Raw genomic sequence first — 21232 nt, 5'->3', positions numbered from 1 at the left:
CGGCCGTAGGCTCTTTCTGAGCCTTGAGAGGGGCAGAGGGTGAGGGGTGAGAAGAGATGGCGACTGCGCCCGTACCCACTGCACATCTCGCAGCGCGGGCTCCCGAATCTCCTCCGGCAGCGTGTCCCCGAGCTTTTTCACAAAGCGGCCGCACAGCTCTAGCATTTCCGTCACGGCCCGCTTCGAGGTGCAGCGCACCCGGAAGTCCTCTCGGGAGGTGGCGGCGGCCGAGTCCCCGTCGTCCGCCCCGGTGGCCCTCTCCACGTCCCGCGGAGGGGACGGGACTACCACAGGAGCCCCCGCCATCTTCCCAGTTTGAACTGCGGGCGGGAGCTGGGAGCGGAAGGGCGGGCTCTCACTGGCGGAAGGAGCGCGCGTCCGGCCGGAAACAGTCCCCTGCAGCGGCAGCGTTCCGACTGGGGCTCGGCGGGGGCGTGGACGGTGGCCGTGGCGGTGGCGATGGGGGCGGTGGGCGTAGGGTTGGTGGACTGTCACTGCCACCTCTCGGCCCCGGACTTTGACAGCGTATGTAAGGGCGAGGCCTGGCCGGTGGGAGCGGGAGGCACGCCGGTCCTTTCCCTTAGGGTTGTTTTTGCTCTCCTGCCTTGGGACGCAGCGTCAAACCCTCCCGGGTCCCGTCCGTGGCCCTGAGGGACTTGCTCCCGTCTCTCTAATCTCAGGCTTTCCGGTTTTTCTTCCCGGCGCTGCGGAGCGTGAAGCCCTCTATCTCTGCAAGGCTTCTGTTAGCCCTTCCCGTTTACGAGACGGCGTCCCCCTACCTCCCCTTGGCCCAGCTGCACCCCACGGGCCTCGCAGCTTCGGGCGGGCCTGGCCGAGCGTCCCCTCCGCCCGGGCAGAATGTGCTTCCGACGGACACTTCCCGGCGCGCTGCGAGCTCCGGCTCCGCTGGGGAGAGAAGCAAACAGAGAGAACACACCCCAAACCAGAGTTGCGCAGCGGTTTACCCGCAGACTGGAAACAGAGGCTGATAGAAGGAAGGGCAGGGTCTCTAAGGGGGAAAGACCTCTCAAGAGGTTGACACTTGAGCTAGAGCCGGCCAAGCAAGGAGGTGGTGTGCGGGGCGTGTAAAAAGCAAGCGGGTCGGATTTGACGTGTTCGAGCTACAGAAAGGCTCGGTGCGGGGTGGTGAGCTAGAGACAGCCGCAGGAGTAAGACTGGAGGTTTGCAGGGGCTAGGTGAGGCAGGTCAGGAAGGACAATGTGGAGCCAGGAAAGGTGTTTGGGGTGGGTTGGTTGGCTGGTTGGTTTTAAGGGAGAGTGACAAGATCTGATTTCCATTGAATAACGCTTTGCTGGTGGAGAGTAAGTGTGGAAGTTAGAAAACCAGTTTGGAGGCTTTTGCTGTGTGTAGACAGGAGATGACGGTGGTTGCAGAGGAGTTTGAGAAAAGCAGATGGATTCAGTGTGTGTTTTAGAGCTGGAATCTAGGGCACATGCTGAGGAATTGGATGTGTAGAGGGAGCGAAAGACAGGACGTGAGGATGTTCACTGAGAGGAGGGAAGACAGGATGGGGAGGGCAGAATAAGCTTGTAGAGGAGAGTTATGTTTAGCACATGTTGAAGCCTAATATCCACCCAAGTGGAAATGTCATATGGTCAGTTTTTTAACTGGCAGTCTTAGGTTCAGGAGAGAATTCTAGACTGGAGCTCAAAATTAGCATAACGATGATATCAAAACCTATGGATGAGCTCACCTGAGGTGTGTACAGAGAGAGGAGAATAGGGTCCTGAAATCCGAGAGGAGGGAGCCAGCTGAGGAGCCTGAGAGTAGCAGCTAGTGGAGGGTAGAGTTTGCAGGAGAGCGTTATTGCAGAAGCCAAGAACAGGAGATACTTCTAGGAAGGAAGGCATGGACAAGTGAGGAGTTCTTAATGTCTCTGAGGGGCAGAGTAAGACGAGGACAGGGAGATGTCCTTTATATTTGACAATGACAGTTTCTGTTTTAGTTGAATAGGAGCAGAAGCCAGATTTTACTAAGAGGAAGAGTTAAAAGGTGGGTCAGTGTAGCTCTTCACATCTATCACACTGTTCCTTGCCATTGTTGTCATTTTTTTTTTGCTGCCTCAACTACACTGATATATATAGCCATAGAGAAGTTACGTATTCATCTAAAATAATTGTGATTACTTGCACTTTTTTTAGGATCTGGATGATGTGTTGGAGAAAGCCAAGAAAGTAAGTCAGTATCTATAGTTGCCCTTTGTTTTCCTATTAATTTCAAGCTAGAACAGCTTGAAATTTAGATACACTATGCCTATGTTGCTTTGTTAATAAGAAGTAGCATTAACTGTTTATTGTATGCCAGGCACTGAGCTACGCCCTTTCTGTACATGATCTCATTTAATGTTTCACAGCATCCTTGTGAAGAAGCTACTATTTTATAGCCAACCATTACCCATTTGATAGAGGAGGAAACGCAGACCTAGAGATTAACTTATCCAAAGATACACTGTTAGTAAAGTAATACAGACAGAGTAGTCTGAATCCAAAACCTGTTCCCACAGCTACCGTGCTTACCAGTTATACGGCTCAGATTGGTCCATCTATCAGTTCTAAAATTAACATTATTCCAGAGATCTTGGAGAAATTATAAAACTTTTCTGAAACATTTTTATTTGTTTCAGGAAAGAATAACTAATTTTTAGAAGTTTTTATGAAATTCATTATAACTACCACTTTGTAGCTTTCTCTTAAAGTGATAGAAACGGTTGCCAGTACATTTTTACATACACAGCCATCATTCAATATGGCAACTTAATTAGGAGCATGGGCCCTGGCATTACTCAGGCATAATGATCTTGAGCCAAGTTATTTGACTTCATCCAAAATTTCTAATCAATATGATGGATTACAGCAGTGCCTACCTCATAAGGTTGTATAGATTAAATGAGGTAATATTTTTATTTACTGAACATAGTGCTGGAATCATAGGAGGTACTCAGTGATAACCATCGTGATTATATTGATAGAGTATAAGTGAGCAAGAATAACTAAAAGTACAGAAGACTTTAAATTTCTCTTCAGTTATGTTAGATGTATATTGTTTGAGACTCTGTTGTATTCATTTTTGTTTCAGGCCAATGTTATGGCTCTTGTGGTGGTTGCTGAACATTCGGGAGAATTTGAAAAGATTATGCAGCTTTCAGAAAGGTGCTACTTTTCATTAAGAATTTAAAGTGTTGGGGTGCCTGGGTGGCTCAGTGGGTTGAGCCTCTACCTTCGGCTCAGGTCATGATCTCAGGGTCCTGGGATCGGAGCCCCAGGTCAGGCTCTCTGCTCAGCGGGGAGACTGCTTCTCTCTCTTGCTCTGCCTGCTGCTCTGTCTACTTGCAATCTCTCTCTCTGACAAATGAATAAATTTTAAAAACTGAAGGAAAAAAAAAAGAATTTAGAGAGTTGCTGGGGCGCCTGGGTGGGCCAGTTGGTTGAGCGTCTGCCTTCGGCATGGGTCATGATCTCGGGGTCCTGGGATTGAGCCCTTCATTGGGCTCCCTGCTAGATGGAGAATCTGCTTCTCTCTCTCTCCCCCTCTGGCCCTCCCCTTGCTTGTGCTCTCTCCAACAAATAGATAAATAAAATCTTAAAAAAATAAAAAAAGAATTTAAAGAGTTGCTAATAAGGATGCAGTTATGATGTCCTATTTGTACTATCAAAGGTCATCCAATTTTAAAGAGAATGAAAAGAAAAAACTCACATCAGCATAGCCTTAAGAAGCTTTTTCATACTTTTTCTTTAGGATAACATTGTCTACTAGTTCAATATTCCGCTTTCTTAATTTGTTCTACATTTTTAGGTATAAGGGGTTTGTCCTGCCCTGCTTGGGTGTTCACCCTGTTCAAGGAGTTTCTCCAGGAGACCAAAGATGTGTCACATCAAAGGTAAAAGTCATGTAAAACAAAAAGCATTAAAAAAGATACCTTCATTCAGTAATGCTCCTCTTTCTGATTTATATTCTAAGGCAATAATCCAGAAGAAGGAAATGTTACCTTTCACAAAGGTGTTTGTTGCATCATTATTTGTAGTAGAGAAAAAACAGAAATAGCCTAGAGGCTCAGAAATAAAGGAAAAATTAACTTGTAGAGTGTTAAATATATATATGTATGGAATGCATGCATGGAAGATGACAGCTATAGGGTTTGTTTTATGTAGCAATGAGGAAAGTGTTTTAAAATGTAAAAATATATTCTATAAGAGGGAAAAACACAGAAATTATATTAGCTGTGATGACTGGGTAGAATTATAAGCGACTTGCTTTCACATGTTTTTACCATGTTGTCATATTGCTTTAGCCAAAAAGTAATAAAATATCCAGAAAAAGAAAGATACAAATTTGTAGATGTAGTACCATAAAGGAACAGATGAGTTCAGTACATAGTATCTTCTTGAACGTTAAACTGTCTCTGAGGGAATGCTCTTGATCTATTAAACTGCCGTGCTGGGGCGCCCGGGTGGGTCAGTGGGTTAAAGCCTCTGCCTTCCGCTCAGGTCGTGATCTTGGGGTCCTGGGATCGAGCCCCACATCGGGCTCTCTGCTCAGTGGGGAGCCTCCTTCCCTCTCTCTCTCTCTGCCTGCCTCTCTGCCTACTTGTGATCTCTCTCTCTGTCAAATAGATAAATAAAATCTTAAAAAAAAAAACACAAAACTGCACTGCTTTTATACCATCTCTAAAAAAAAAATCCTTCCTACAAGATCTCACTGACTCATAGTAGCCAGTATGTCTCGTATTTCAGACTGGTCTCCTGACTCAGAATCAGGGAGATAGTTTCTTAAGTGCTTTATTACAAAATGAGATTGATAGCCCCCCATTTTGAAGAAGTAAAGACTTTTTGTTACCTATGAATAAATTAAAATACAAGGTCTTTCATTTTTTATAATAATGAATCTGTATTCCTACGTTAGGATACCCCAGGTAGCTCTATTTATTTTGAAACAAAATTGCTTTTAATTCACTTCAGATAATAATAAATACTTGTCCTATAGCTGGCGTGGTTCTCCTGGGATGATAAAATTAAATTGCCGAGAGATACAGTTCCCAAAATGTTGGAGATCATAGCAGGACAGGATTTCTTTCATTTATATAGAGATTTATATGAATAGGCATTCATTTAGTCAGTCAGTCAACAAGTGTTTTTACTGAGCACCTACTGCATTCCATGCACTGTTCTAAGCACTGTAGTAGAGAATGAAATCCCTCTCATGGAAGCTAGATTCTAGCAGACAATCAACAATTAGATACATGAACAGGAAAACTAGGTAGCAGTCAGTGCCTTAAGACAATAAAACAAGATCATGTGATAGGGATTGTGGATGCTGATTTTTGGATTGTATGTAGTCAAGGAAGGCCTCTCTGAGGTCGTGATATGAGAACTGCAGCCTGAATGCTACCAAGGAATTGGCCCTGCAGAGAGAGGGCTCAGAGTATTGTAGGCAAAGGAAAGAACCCAGCATGAAGGTCCTAAGGTAAGAACAAGCTTGATGTGGTCAAGAAACAGAAAGAGAGCTGAGGTCACCAGAGAGAAGGAAAAGTCGTGGTGGTGAGGTCAGAGGGACTGGGCGGGGAGCACTGTGTCTGGGGCCGTGCTGGAGTTCATATATATATACACACACACACATATATATATATACACACACACACATATACATATATGTATATGTATATATTTTTTATATATTAATATAATGTATATTTTACTTACATATATATTTACTTATATATAATATATATGTTTATTTATATATATTATATATTTTTTATAATTTTTTTAAAAAGATCTTTATTTATTTGAGAGAGAGAGCATGAGAGGAGAGAGGTCAGCTGGAGAAGCAGACTCCCTGCCAAGCAGGGAGCCTGATGTGGGTCTTGATCCTGGGACTCCAGGATCATGATCTGAGCCAAAGGCAGTCACCCAACCAACTAAGCCATCCAGGCACCCCGGGATTTATATTTTGAAGAGATCCCCTTGGGTATGGTATGAAGAACAAATCTTGAAGAGTGCCAAAAAAGGAAGACAGGAGGAGTGAGAAGACTATTGGAGTAGTTCCTAGGAGAGACGATGGCAGCCTGGACCAGAGTGCTAGCAGCACAGGCGAGGGGAAGTGGGTGGATTTGTCATATTTTGGCATGAATGTAGAACTGACAGAACTGTTTAACTTAAAAAGCTAATGAAGTAGCAACAATAGATAGGTAATTCCAGATTCTTAAAGCAGGGATGAAATGAAAAACATCTCAGAATAGCCCTCTGGAAAACACCAGAGATAAGCAGTTATTCCTCTTTTATTCTTAGTGTGCTTGAAGTCCGTACCGTAGTATGGTTTTCTCATAATGATTAGATTATAAATCCCTAATATGTGGTACAAAGCTTGGTATGTAGTAAGTGTTAAGTAAATTCACTTGGTTCATAAAACTAAAGTTGCTGGGGCGCCTCAGTGTCTGATTCGGTTCCAGGTTGGACTCTTGATTTCTGCTCAGGTCGTGATCCCAGGGTCACGAGATCAAACCCCACATTGGGTTCTGCCCTAGGTGTGGAACCTGCTTGGGATTCTCTCTCTCCCTTTGCCCTTCCTCTATTTATCTCTCATAAAATATCTAAAATTAAAGTTGCATCACACTAATCTTTCGGCATGTTCCTGAACTAATTCGTTCAATAAATACTACTACCTGGCAGGTCTTGGGCCCCAGAGCTATTTCAGGGAACCACAGTTCACTGTGTGTGAGCCTACTGCCCCCTGCAGGCAGGGCATGTGTTCTGCAGTTGTCTCCCATCTCTGCTTGGCTCACTTCACTCATTTGTGTTATGCACCCCTCACCCTCTTTTCAAGACTGTGAAGACTAAACATTTTATTTAATAAAAAAGCTACTGTGATTATTTAAAATCATTCAGAATAAATCTTACAAATGGTAGTAGTCCCAGTCATTGGGTGTAGAGGTATAGGATCTTTAAAAACCCCATAATAGGGGTGCCTGGGTGGTTCAGTGAGTTGAGCCTCTGCCTTCTGCTCTGGTCATGGTCTCAGGGTCAGGGTGGGGGTGGTCAAGCTCCATGTCGAGCCCCGTGGCAGGCTCTCTGCTCGGCGGGGAGCCTGCTTACCCCCCTCTCTGCCTGCCTCTCTGCCTACTTGTGATCTCTCTCTCTCTGTCAAATAAATGGATAAAATCCTTTAAAAAAATACATAATAGAACCATTAGCTTGTAAAGAACTTGAGAACATCATTCAAGAGGTGGGAAAAGAAATGAAGTCAGAAATAGACCTATGAATGTCTTTATAAAACTATTTATATCTATTGAAATAAAATGGTAGAGACCATACGCACTCGAATACACACATATAAAATTAGTAATATGAATTATATTAATTTCTATTTCCTATCCTTGACTTGCCAGAAACTTTCAGATTATTTCATGAGTGTTGGAACAGTCTCATTGTAAATTTGTTTTGCTTTTTTCACAGTAATAGATATTCCAAGAAGCATTTTTCCCCTCTATCTGGTCTTCATCCAAATGTACACTTTCTTTCTAAGACTTTCCAAGTATCAACCATTTCTTGGGTAATCTCCAACTTCTCCAGCCCCTCTGAACTTCAGAGACAGAGCAGTTTGGATATTTGATTGGAAAAGCTTTGGCTGACGACATTTAACCTCCTCAGCTGTTGTTAGACACCTTCTCTGGTCTCTAGGTCTCTAGGGTCTCTGGTCTCTTAGCTCCTTATGACAGTGTTAAATCCTCTTTATCGAGTCTACTAGAATGTATTTTTAAGGCCATGATCTACTCTGTCTCTCATGTTTTCTGTCTCCAGAGGTATAATTGTAGAATCTCCTCCTGCACCTCTTTTCTTAATTCTCCTTTGTTCTAATTAGCCTCAGTAGAAGTTCTTTGCAATTTACATATCCTGAGACTAAAACCCTCAAAGTAGTTTGAAAAATATCTAGAAGCAAGTTTTCCATATATTTGTCTTTCCCCTGTCTTACAAGGGAACTCTCACAGAGTAAATTCTCTTTAAATGGAAATAGTAATATGGAAACTAACGGTACTTTGTTACTTGAATAATTGACAAGCATATGTGTGATAATTAGTATTTAGACTGTTGAACCTTTAGAACAAAAATAGGCTAAGCAGGATTATAAACACAAAAGAAATCAGTGAAAATAGTGCAAAGGATATATGGGATTGTTCCTATTAAAAAACTCAAAAACCATTAGTATCCTGAGAGGAGAACATAACACAGCCCACTCCCCAGGAACTCAGTTACAAAGGTGACTACCAAAGATGGTTTTCTTCTGTCTTGGTCAGCTATTGCAGGAGGAAATCCAAATCAGTCCTAAATGTCAGGAAATTCTTCCTAAATGTTAGGAAGTGTTTAAGTGAGCCTTTTCATTGAAAGTCATGTTCTTGTGACCTGACTGGGTGTGGGATGTTTCTACTCAAATTTCCAAATAGTAGTGCTCACCATTATAGAAGGATGACTATGGCTACCTCTTCAACTGGTTAAAGGTATTGAATGTATGTAAAGGACCCAATATAGTATAGTGCCTGGTATATAAAAGGTGTTTTCTAAAATATCAGTTCCCTTACCCTTCTATTTAAACAAATTTCCTTTTTTTCTTCTAGGATTTGGATGTAGCTTTGCCTATTATGGAGAATTATAAAGATCAGTTGTTGGCAATTGGAGAGGTAACACCAAATAGCTGATCAAAGGACTTCTAATCTAGACTTTCATGGATATACATGGATATACTTTACACGGATATAATCTTTAGTTTGCTATTGGTGATTATAACTGACTTAGATAATTATACTCCCTTCATCTAGCTGGATAATAATTTGTCAGTTCTTTCTCAATAAGCAAAAGAGCCTGAGGTAAGACAGTAGAAAGCCCACTGTAGACTTATATTAATGAAAAGAAAACTACTTTATTAGCATTTCTGTGTACTTTGTTCTTTTTTTCCCCCCCTTTTCTTAAATACAGTCATCATCTCTATATTTACTTAACAGAGTATATACAAACATACTTTAAATATACTAGATTTTGTTGGGGTGCCTGGCTGGCTTAGTTGGTGGAGCATGTGACTCTTGATCTCAGGGTCATAAGTTCCAGCCCCACAGTGGACATAGAACTTAATAAATAAATAAATAAAATATTTTTTTAATTTAAAAATAGTCTAGAGTTTGTAATTAAAGAACATTTTTTATTAAATAATTTACAATCAGGAAGCATTTTTATCACTTGGTAATAAACGCCACTTCTAATCAAAGACAAAAGATAAAAGTAACACTTAAATTTAGAATGTAGACTATAGGGGCACCTGGGTGGCTCAGTGGGTTAAGCCTCTGCCTTAGGTTCAGGTCATGATCTCAGGGTCCTAGGATCGAGCCCTGCATCGGCTCTCTGCTCAGCGGGGAGCCTGCTTCCCCCCTCTCTCTGCCTGTCTCTCTGCCTATTTGTGATCTCTGTCAAATAAATCTTATTTTAAAAAGATAGAATATAGACTATAGCAGTCTATGACAAAATAGTATCAAGAGAAACAGTCATTTATAATCTTCACTGCCCAATGTAGTAACCACATACAGCACTTGAAATGCGACTGGTCAAAATTGAGATTTGTACAAATACAAAACACACAGGATTTCAAAGTCTTAGTACCCCCCCCAAAAAATTAAAATAATGCAATTATTTTTTAATATTGATTTTGTGTTGAAATAATATTATTATATAATAATATGTTTTGGATATATAGACTAAATAAAGTATATCATTAAAATTAATTTCACCTGATTTTTGTTAGTATTTTTAATGTTGCTACTAGAAAATGTCAAGTTATGTATGTGGCTTGCATGTATGGCTCCCATCATATTTCTCTTGGACAGCACTGCTCCATAGTCTGTCTTTTGAATTCATTAAACCATAAACATGTAAATCTGTTTTATTTTTCTGTTACAGGTGGGACTAGATTTCTCTCCCAGATTTGCTGGCACCGATGAGCAGAAGGAAGAGCAACGACAAGTCCTAATCCGACAGGTCCAGTTAGCCAAAAGATTAAATTTGCCTTTGTAGGTTAATTAATCATCTTTCTATATTCATAGCTATAGAGAAAATTGAATAATGATTCTCCTGAGATGGAGCTCTGTATTTCTTATTCTCTGAATTACTTGAATAGAACAAAAATAACACTTTCAGATTAAGTACCTAAAAGGAATATTTTGTTGTTAAACAGAAATGTTCACTCACGTTCTGCTGGAAGACCCACCATCAGCCTCTTAAATGAGCAAGGTAACTTAGTTTCCTGAGAGAAGCGTGCCTAGTATTTACGTTTGATGGTTCCAGTCCATATTCTCATAGAATAAGCCGTGTTTTAATTTTATTTCTTAAAAGGAAGGGAAGGGAGTGGGATAAGGGCGGAGGTGGAAATGAACTAAGGTGATTCTGCAAGTCAGCCTACTTTCAAGTGTGATTATGACATTTGGAAGGCCAGTGTAGAGCAAACGAAAAATTGGGTCAAGTAGTTTATATTCCTTCATTTAAAAATTAACAGCCCTAATTTTTTAATCAGCTTAAGCGACTGATTAATGAGAGATGAAAAACACAAAGCAAAGATGGGTTTACTGTGTCTTGCATGTTTCCTGGCTGCTGCCTCAGAAAATGGTATTATACAGGTCGTGGCCATCATACCTGAAATGCACTGTCGTCTTCACCGGTTGCTCCTAAAGTAAAAATATATCTTACAGCATTACTTTTCAGACTTTTTAAAGTACCATCCATAGTAAGAAATACACTTAAGTGCTTTTTTGGTACTAAGCCTTTATTTTGACACGCAGTATGTACATATACAGAAAACTGACCAAAGTTTAAGGAGCAGTGCATCTCTATGTATGTGCAGATAGATAGGTGTATATAAACATGTGCACATACATACACACAGTAACACACATACATATAAGCATATGCTGCTCAGTTACAACCCACTAAATCAATTCCATAATTCAGTTAAGATTGTAACTCACTGATGATCATGCCTACTATTTGAAAAAAACAACATCAAATAGTAAAGTAAATGTCATTGCCTGCAACTAGAAAGCATTGTATTTCTCAGTGCTGAGAATCACTGGAATTACTAAGGCATGATTTTTATGCAGGCTGAAAGGCCAACCTTTAAGAGCTGGAAGTGATTTGGTGAAGCCTGTCCTGACTATTGAGTCTCTGAGTCACTGACCTCCCTATTTCTTCTTTCACTAGCATTCTTGTTAAGGATAATTTCACTGCTTAGAAACCTAGTAGGAACAATAATTTGACAGTTTACAAACTTCTAGAAAAGGTTTGATGGTATAAGAAGTGTAAATATTTGTTTAAAAATTTTTATTTTTTTTTTTTAAATGTAGTCTCCATGTCCAGGGTGGAGCCCAACGTGGGGCTTGAACTCCTAACCCTGAAATCAAGACCTGGACGCTTAACTGACTGAGCCACCCAGGGGGCCCTTAAAAAATTGTATTTCAGTTTTATTCTGAAGATTTAAAATGTCCTGTGTTTTTTATTTTACTGTCTGAATACTGTACATTTACCCTTTAGAAATCATATAGGGGCACCTGGTTGGAAGAGCATGCAACTCTTCATCTCAGGGTTTTGAGTTCAAGTTCTATATGTGGTGTAGAGATTACTTAAATAAATTTAAAAAAAAAAAAGGAAGCCATAGAACCTCATCTTTATATTGTAGTGACCAACATTTACTCAAAATTTATAATCTGTGTTGCCCAATTTGATTAGTGGGAAAACTTCTTGTTAAGGAAATGAAAGGAAACTCTAAATTATCTTGAATTTTTAACAGGTGCTGACAAAGTGCTCCTACATGCATTTGATGGTCGGCCATCTGTAGCGATGGAAGGAGTTAAAGCTGGGTACTTCTTCTCAATTCCTCCTTCTATAATAAGAAGCGGACAGGTAAGTTCCGTAACTAAGCCTCATTTTATGCTTTGTGAAATACCCTTTAAAACATGAGCTTTTATTACACACTCGTAATACTATTCTAATTACATTACAAAAATTAATCGTTGGTTCCTGCCTCATACTTATATGAAAAGTAGCTCAAAAATGAGTAAAAGAGCTAAACCTAAGAGAGCTGAAATTTATAAAACTATTAGAAGAAAACAAATTGAAATCTTTGTAACCTTGGAATAGGCAGTGGTTTCTTAAATATGACACCAAAAGCACAAGCAACCAAAGAAAAAAATAGGTAAATTGGACATCATCAAAATTGAAAACTTCCACAATAAAACAATTTTTGAACTTTTATGTTTCAAAAGACACTATCAAGAAAGTGAAAAGATAACCCACAGAATGAGGAAAGATATTTGCAAATTATATCTGATAAGGGTCTAGTATCCAGAGTATATAAAACACCATTACAACTCACCAACTAAAAAGACAAATAATCTGGGGCACTGGGTGGCTCACTCGGTTAAGTGTCCAACTCATGGTTTGAGCTCAGGTTGTGATCTCAGGGTTCTGGGATTGAACCCTGCGTCAGGCTCTGTGCTTAGTGGGGCGTCTGCTTTGAGAGTCTCCCTCTCCTTCCTCTGCCCCTTCCCGCTCACACTGTCTCTCTCATTTCCAAATAGATAAATAAATCTTTAAAAAAAAAAAAAAGTTGGATTTTGTAAAAAATTTTTTTTTCTTTTTAAAGAAACTCTTTATTTCTATCAACCTTATTTCCATTTAATGTTTATCACATGTTTGTTCTCCCTCTACTGAGCTGATCATACTGGTTTTCTTTTCTTGGCCTGTAAATTGTATTGATTGGTTTTCCAGTGTTGAACTAACCTGGTATTCCTTGGCTCAATTCTCCTTGGTCATGATCCAGGCACACCTCAGTGCTGTTGCAGGTCCCATTTCAGACCTCTGCAATAAAGCATATATCATAGTAAAGCAAGTCAGGTGAATTTTTTGGTTTCCCAGTACATGTAAAAGTTATGTGTACACTATGCTGTAGCCTGTTAAGTGTGCAGTAGCACTGTGTCCAAAAAAAAAAAAAATGTACTTACCTTAATTTCTAAGTATTTTATTGTGGGACACCTGGGTGGCTCAGTGAGTTAAGTGTCGAGCTCTTGGTTTGAACCCAGGTCATGGTCTTGCAGTCATGGGGTCCAGCCCTGTGTCCAGCTCCTTGTTCAGTGAAGAGTCTGCTTCAGACTCTACCCTCTACCCTTCCCTGCTGGTGTGTGCTTGCTGGCTCGCTCGCTCTCTCAAATAAATAAGGAAAATTTTAAAAATAAATAAATAAACAAGACTATTTTATTGTTGAAAAAATGCTAGCCGTCATCTGAGCTTTCAGTGAGTCATCATCTCCTTGCTGGTGGAGGGCTTCCCTCGGTGCTGGTGGCTGCGGAGTGACTAGGGTGACGGTTGCTGAAGGCTGGCGGGGCTGTGGCAATTTCCTAAAATAAGACAACAGTGAAGTTTGCTGCATCCATTAGTCCTTCCTTTCACGAGTGATTTTTCTGTAGCCTGTGTTGCTCTTTGGTAGCGTTTTGCCCACAGGAGAACTTCTTTCAGAATTGGAGTCAGTCCACTGAAACCCTGCCCACTTCTTTGTCAACTAAATACATGTAATATTCTAAATCTTTTGCTGTTGTTTCAACAATTGTCACAGCGTCTTCACCAGGAATAGATTCCATCCCAAGAAACTACTTTCTTGTCTCACCCCTAAGAAGCAACTTTTATAATTCATTCATTCAAGTTTTACCTTGAAATTGCAATAGTTAATTCTCGTCTTCAGGCTCCACTTCTGATTGCGGTGCTCTGACTGTTCCCCCCCTGAAGTCTTGAACCCCTAAGTTGTTTATGAGGGTTGAAATAAATTTCTTCCAAGCTTGTGTTAATGTTGATATTTGGACCTCTTCCTCTGACTTACAAATGCTCCTAATGACATGTAGAATGGTGAATTCTTTCCAGAAGGTTTTCAAAACTTGCAAACCGGAGTTATTCCTTGATCCACACACTGCAGAATGGATGTTGTGTGAGCAGGCATGGAAACAACACTGCTCTCCGTGCACACCTCCGTCAGAGCCCTCGAGCAACCAGGTGCATTATCAATGAGCAGTAATATTTTGGAAGGAATCCTCTTGTCTCAACAGTGGACTTAATTTTTGTTAAATCATGTCATAAGCAGATGTGCCTGCACGCAAGCTTTGTTGTTCCATTCATAGAGCACAAGCAGAATAGATTTAGCAGGGGCGCCTGGGTGGCTCAGTTGGTTAAGCCTCTGCCTTCAGCTCAGGTCATGATCTTGGAGTCCCAGGATCGAGTCTCACATCAGCCTCCCAGCTCCATGGGGAGTCTGCTTCTCCCCTCTCATGCTCTTTCTCTCTCTCTCTCTCTCAAATAAATAAATAAAATCTTAAAAAAGAAAAAAAAGAATAGGTTTAGCACTATTTCTAAGGGTCCTAGGGTTTTTGGAATGGTAAACACTGGCTTCAACTTAAAGTCAACCAGCTGCGTTAGCTCCTAGTGAGAGTCAGTCTGTCCTTTAAAGTTTTGAAGGCAGGCATAGACTTTTTCTCTCTAGCCAGGAAAGCCCTAGACGGCATCTTCTTCCAACAGAAGACTATCTTCGTTGAAAATCTATTGTTTAGCTGCCTTCATGAATTCTCTTAGCTAGATCTTCTGGGTAACTTGCTGCAGCTTCTCCATCAGCACCTGCTGCTTCTCATTGCATCTTGATGTTATGGGGACGACTTCTTTCTGGAAACCTCATGCACCAACCTCTGCTAGCGTCAAGCTCTTCTGCAGCTTCCTGCCCTCTCTCAGCCCGCATAGAATTGAAGGGCCTTGCTCTGAATGGGGCTTCGGCTTAAGGGAAGGCTGTGGCTGGTTTAATCTTCTATCCAGATCACTCAGACTTTCTCCATATCAGTAATAAGGCTGTTTCGCTTTATCATTTGTGTGTTCCCTCGAGCACCACTTTTAATTTCCTTCAAGAACATCTTCACATTCACAACTCCGTGAACAAGCCTAAAAGGTCTCACTTTCAGCCTATCTTGGCTCTTATCACCGGGCTTAATCATTTCTAGCTTTTGATTAAAATGAGAAATGTGTGACTCTTCCTTTCCCTTGAACACTTAAAGGCCACTGTAGTGTTTTTAGTTGGCCTAATTTCAGTATTGTATGTCTCAGGAAAAGGCCCAGGGAGAGGGAGAGAGACAACAGAATGGCTGGTGAGTGGAGCGATCAGAACACACAAGACTTATCAATTAAACTTACCATCTTGGGGTGCCTGGGGAGCTCAGTTGAGCACCTGCTTTTGGCTCAGGTCATGGTCCCAGGGCCCTGGGGTGGAGCCCTGCATCGGGCTTTCTGCTCAGTGGGGAGTCTACTTTTCTCTCTTTCTATGCTGCTCCCCGTTTGTGCTCTCTCGCTGTCTCTGTCAAATAAATATATAAATAAAATCTTTTTTTTTTTAAATTTTATTTATTTATTTGAGAATGAGAGAGAGAAAGAGAGAGAGAGAGCATGAGAAGGGGGAGGGTCAGAGGGAGAAGCAGATTCTCTGCCAAGCAGGGAGCCCAATGTGAGACTCGATTCTGGGACTCCAGGATCATGACCTGAGCCGAAGGCAGTCGCTTAACCAACTGAGCCACCCAGGTGCCCCTAAATAAAATCTTTAAAAAAATAAAAATAAAAAATAAACGTACCTTCTCATATGGGCACAGTTTGGGGTTCTGCAGAACAATCACAATAGCAACATCAAAGATCACTGATCACAAACGAGCGTAACAAATATAATGACAATGAAAATGTTTAAAATATTGCAAGAATTACCAAAATGTGATGCAGAGACACGAAATGAGAAAATGCTGTTGGAAAAATGGCACCAATAGACCTGCAGGGTCGCCAAAAACCTTCGATTTATAAAAAAACAAACAAAAAAACCCTCACTATCTGTGAAACACAATAAAACAAGGTATGCCTGCATATTATGCTTTTTATAGCTTCATTTTATAGTTTATGGTAGAACTTCATTTATTTAAAATCTTGTTTTTTCATATAAAGCTTTACTGCTGTAGTTGCATTAGCACTAACCAGACCTTGTAGTTGCAATCCACAGATTTTGATAGTTGCTGTATTTTCACCTTCTTTCAGTTTGGAATATTTCTTAATTTACCTTGTGACTTCCTCTTTGACCATATCAGTTATTTCAAAGTGTGTTACTCAATTTCCAAATACTTGGGAAAATTTTGGATATCTGCTTGTGTCTCTAAGTATGCATCTACCTTATCTTTAAAGTGATTGCACAATACTTCACAATATGAATGTACCATAATTTATTTAATCATTACCTTAAGTAAAATTTAGGTCATTTCTAGTTTTTCACTGTTATAAACAGTGTTTTAGTACTCAGCCATAAAAAAGAATGAAATCTTGCCATTTCAACAAAATGGGTAGACCAAGAAGGTATTATGCTAAATGAAATAAATGAGACAGAAAAAGACCAATACCATATGATTTTACTTTTATGTGGAATCTAAAAAATGAAACAGATGAACAAAGAAAACCAAACAGACTCATAAGGGAACAAACCGGTGGTTGCCAGAAGAAAGGGGGTGGGGAGATGGGCAAAATATGTGAAGGGAGTTAAGAGGTACAAACTTTCAGTTACAAAATAAGTCATGGTGTTGAAAAGTACAGCATAGAGAATATAGTCAGTAGTATTGTGATCCTCTTGTATGGGGACCGATGGTAACTACATTTTTTTTTTTAAGATTTTATTTATTTGACAGAGAGGGAGAGATCACAAGTAGGCAGAGAGGCAGGCAGAGAGAGGAGGGAAGCAGGCTCCCCGCTGAGCAGAGAGCGGGGCTCGATCCCAAGACTGTGCTATCATGACCTGAACCGAAGGCAGAGGCTTAACCCACTGAGCCACACAGGCAGCCCAGTAACGACATTTATTGTGGTAACATTTAGTAACAGTTGGAAATTTTAGTAATTAATTGAATATGAAAGCATGAATTTTAGGTTCCTGCCAAGTAGAATGCATTGGTATATGGGTTTAATGCTTTTTTAAAAAATTTTTGTCTCGTGTTTTAAACTGACTAGCTTTCTCTTTTCTCTAAGAAGCAGAAACTTGTGAAACAGTTGCCTTTAACTTCAATTTGCTTAGAAACAGATTCACCTGCACTAGGACCAGAAAAACAGGTAAGTGATTATCTAATTCCTACATTATTTAGATTGTCTTTCTTTTGAATTATTTTCACCTTAGCTGTGTTTCTCATCATGGTATAAATACAATGGAATCCTTTTATTTTTTTCCAAGATTTTATTTATGTATTTGAAAGAGAGAGAGTGAATGAGAGGGAGAGAGAATCCCACACTGAGCAGACTCCACACTGAGCACAGCCTGACACAGGGCTTGATCCCACGACCACAAAATCATGATCTGAGCCAAAACAAACTGAACCACGCAGGTGCCCCCACTGGAATCCTATTTTAATGCTTGGTTGAGAGATTTTATTAATTGTATAGCTGCTGTGCTCCAGCAGATATTCTTAGATATTGGCCAATGTTAACTTACATAATAATCAGAGCCAGACCAGTATAGTAAAAAAGGCTCAGTTTCTCTGCTACCCACTAGGTGTGTGACTTTGGGCAAGTTACTTAATCTCTTTGAAACTGTTTCCTCTGGGTGCCTGGCTGGCTCAGCTGGTTAAGTGCCTCAGGTCATGATCCCAGAGTACCCGGATAGATCCCTGCTGCGGGGGGGGGGGGGGGGGGGGGGGGGGGGGGGGGGGGGGGTGGGGGGGGGGGTGTCTGCTTCTCCCTCTCCCTCTGCTCCTCCCCCTGCTGGTACTCTCTCTCTCATTCACTCTCCCTTTCAAATAAATAAATAAACTTTTTTTTTTAAAAGATTTTATTTATTTATTTGACAGACAGAGATCACAAGTAGGCAGAGAGGCAGGCAAAGAGAGAGAGGGAAGCAGGCTCCCTGCTGAGCAGAGAGCCCGATGCGGAACTCGATCCCAGGACCCTGAGATCATGACCTGAGCCGAAGGCAGCGGCTTAACCCACTGAGCCACCCAGGCGCCCAATAAATAAACTTTTTAAGAAGAACCCATTTCCTCTACAAAATGTAGAGCAAAGATCACATCAGTAAATCCATGACTGTATCAACATTTATACTGAAAGAAACAGAGCTTCATTATAGCATGCCAGTTAAAAGAAGGAAAATAAACATTTCTTGAGCATCTTCTATCTACCAGGCACTGACAGACATTTCATATACGTTATTTCACTTAATCCACACTGTAATATTCTAATGTTATTAGTGTCATTTACATTGTATAGTAAATATATAAGATGAGTTTTTATGTTATTTACATCTCTTTTAAATGATAATTGACTAAACAAAAACAGTTTAATAGTATGCTGTTGGCTTTACAATATATACGAAAATAAAATGCATGAAAGCTATAGCATAAGGGCTGAAAAGGGAAAAATGGAAGTTATCCTGTTGGAAGATTTTTATACTATATGTGAAGGGATATGATATCACTTAAAGATAGACTTTATTTAATTAAAGATGTACACGAAAAATCCTAAAGCAAGCACTAAAACAACATTTTCTTTTTTTTTTTTAAGATTTTTATTTATTTGACAGAGAGAGGGAGAGCACACAAGCAGGGGGAGCGGCAGGCAGAGGGAGAAAAAGAAGGAGGCTCCCCGCTGAGCAGGGAGCCTGATGTAGGACCCAGGACCCCGAGATCATGACCTGAGCCAGAGGCAGATGCTTAACCATCCTTCCACCCTTTTTAATATTTATATGTGCACATATATATTTTTCATAAAAATAGAATTCACTTGAACACATTTCATGACTTGCTTTTACGTGATAAATATCTGTATATGTCAATAAATATACTTCTCCTTATCATGTTAAATAACTGAATATTCCAGTGTGTAAACAGTCCATAATATATGTAACTTGCTATTGTCATTTACGTTGTTTCCAATATAGTTTCATAAACAATATGATGAACGTCCCGGAGCAAAAATCTTGGTGCACATTTTTCCTTGTTTTTTTTTAGGCAAATTATCAAGGTCAATTTTTTTAAACTTTAACAGTTCTCTTATTCCTCTGAACATTATCATCCTGAGTAGAAAAGAAAATGAAATTCATAAAATCTAAATACTACTGATGATAGATATACCACTATTTTGTAACCATTAAAAAAGGAAAAAGCACCGCCAGTTACGCTATGACATGCCATTGCATGTAAGTAAAACATCCATCAATTTCAGAGATGTTAAATGGGAGGAAATGCATCTTAGAATTAGTGAAATACCATAATACATAATCTATTTAGACACACCGTAGCAATTCTTTTTTTTTTTAAGATTTTATTTATTTATTTGACAGAAAGAGATCACAAGCAGGCAGAGAGGCAGGCAGAGAGAGAGAGGAGAAAGCAGGCTCTCCTCGGAGCAGAGAGCCCGATGTGGGGCTCGATCCCAGGACCCTGGGATCATGACCTGAGCTGAAGGCAGAGGCTTTAACCTACTGAGCCACCCAGGCGCCCCACACCGTAGCAATTCTTGAATCCAACTGTAATATAACCTGTGAGGTGAAGAGGCCCAGCCGTAGAGCAGTGACCTTTACAAGGAGTCACTTACGCAACAGACTAAGCACAGTTAATCCATCTGGCGGGGCCGGTCACCAAGTGTTCACCACCTGTACGCTGCTTTGTCTCCTAGGCACCGGGACCTCAATGGTAATACCCAGGGCTCTTTCCAAGAGCAACACCGACGACCGTCAGCGTTGTACAGGCCAGCCTTGCGGCTGTAGCTTTTAAGCTTAAGTTCAGGGACTTCTCCCCAGGCTTGCCTCCTTGCCTCTCCTCACCTGCCTGTTAAGAAGAAGAGCTCATTGGTTTTTACCAGCTCACTGTGTTCTATCAGTGGTCTCCAAGATTTCTACCCTGAGTGTCATGTCTGATACACTTTCTGTTTTATTCTGTTTCAGGTACGAAATGAACCCCAGAACATTTCCATTTCGGCAGAATATATTGCCCAGGTAAAGGGGATCCCAGTAGAAGAAGTTATAGAGGTGACAACACAGAATGCGTTGAGACTGTTTCCCAGGCTTCAGCACCTGCTCCTGAAGTAGCTTCAAAACCAGATGCCGCAGGGGAAGCATTTGAGAGCAAGAAACGTTCTGATTAAGAGTCTGAACTGAAGAAGCCATTATGTAACGATATAGAAGATTATCACTTTAGAGAAATATTTCTAAAAACCGGGCTTGGATCCTGAAACCCTGGATTCTGAGTCTGTCTTGTGCTTCCTTATCATTATTGGAGTCCTAGCAGGAGACTGGGAGACACCTCTGCTTCTTACCGTACCCCATTAAGTAGAACCACCGTATGACCTGGAACCATCTCTCTGGCAAGGGAGGCTCCCCCAGGTAAGACCTGAGCGCTGCCGGCACCACTAACGTTTGATCCTCCCAGGATTTATCTGGCAGAAGGAGATCGTCTCGTTTCTTACACTGTCAGAGATCTCTTTTCTGGATTCGTAACATTGAATTGTTAGTACTTTGAATTACTTCTTTTTAAGAGAAAAATGTATACGTTTTTATATTGGTGGTAGAGTCTGACTTAGGAGGCCAGTGGTGTGTGCAATCACCATTAAATGCCAAGCCCCAAAGTTTAGGTAATAAACTGAGTTTAAGTTCCAGTCTGAATATTGTCACATGTTTAAAATATACGTAGCTTTATGAAAATGTGTCTGACTATTTTTGCATATAGTGATATTTTATATTTTTAAGTTTTAAAAATCTTGGCTGCAGAGAGTCCCATGAATGGATGGTGGGTGTGGTAGCACAACCGTGTGAATACAGTTAGTAACGCCGCTAACCCACACACCCGGAAGTTATTAAAATGGTATTTTATTATGTGTATTTTACCACAGTTTTAAAAAAATCTTATATGTAGTTTACTCGGTGTTGTGACCCATACCAAAGCCTGGGTATTTCGTTTTACTAAATTACACAAGCAGCAAATACTGGGAAAAGTACCTATCATAGAAAAAAGTTAACTCCCTAAAAAGCTAAGTGACTTTACATAATCATTAATATTTTGAAATTAATTTATTTATAGAGGACTCAAAACTAGTTCTAGGGCAGGGGCGCATGGGTGGCTCAGTGGGTTAAAGCCTCTACCTTCGGCTCAGGTCATGAT

General features: G+C 40.6%; 2 protein-coding genes across 4 annotated transcripts in view; one reads left to right on the top strand and one right to left on the bottom strand.

Annotated features, from left to right (window-relative positions):
* NSL1 (NSL1 component of MIS12 kinetochore complex) overlaps positions 1-351 on the bottom strand; it is a 31463-nt gene extending 31112 nt beyond the window's left edge. The window contains exon 1 of the mRNA XM_032862785.1: positions 76-351. Within this exon, the coding sequence (XP_032718676.1) occupies positions 76-306 (231 nt within the window). The 5' untranslated portion in view covers positions 307-351. The remainder of the gene's footprint in view (positions 1-75) is intronic.
* A 58-nt stretch (positions 352-409) lies between these two features.
* On the top strand, positions 410-20417 carry TATDN3 (TatD DNase domain containing 3). Of its 3 annotated transcripts, none has more exons than XM_032862786.1 (10): positions 410-525; positions 2163-2195; positions 3097-3170; positions 3814-3898; positions 8627-8689; positions 9957-10066; positions 10231-10286; positions 11836-11948; positions 17118-17198; positions 20020-20417. In XM_032862786.1, exons 1-10 carry the CDS (start codon positions 460-462, stop codon positions 20161-20163), a joined length of 825 nt encoding a protein of 274 aa, XP_032718677.1. In that variant the 5' UTR covers positions 410-459; the 3' UTR covers positions 20164-20417. The 3 variants fall into 3 exon arrangements, with proteins under 3 accessions (XP_032718677.1, XP_032718679.1, XP_032718678.1); XM_032862787.1 differs by having other exon boundaries at positions 411-525; positions 17121-17198; XM_032862788.1 differs by lacking the exon at positions 8627-8689.
* The last annotated feature ends 815 nt before the right edge of the window (positions 20418-21232 follow it).

Source organism: Lontra canadensis, unplaced genomic scaffold (genome assembly GCF_010015895.1).
Source record: "Lontra canadensis isolate GAN:19392208 unplaced genomic scaffold, GSC_riverotter_1.0 scaffold24, whole genome shotgun sequence".
Lineage (NCBI taxonomy): Eukaryota > Metazoa > Chordata > Mammalia > Carnivora > Mustelidae > Lontra > Lontra canadensis.
Note: the sequence above shows the minus strand (reverse complement) of the source record. Positions and strands in the feature narration are given on the sequence as shown.

Coding starts and splice junctions, on each gene's coding strand:
- TATDN3 (XM_032862786.1), top strand. CDS start 460: ATGGGGGCGGTGGGCGTAGGGTTGGTGGACTGTCACTGCCACCTCTCG. Junction 526..2,162: donor CGGCCCCGGACTTTGACAGC/GTATGTAAGGGC, acceptor CACTTTTTTTAG/GATCTGGATGATGTGTTGGA. Junction 10,287..11,835: donor CAGCCTCTTAAATGAGCAAG/GTAACTTAGTTT, acceptor AATTTTTAACAG/GTGCTGACAAAGTGCTCCTA.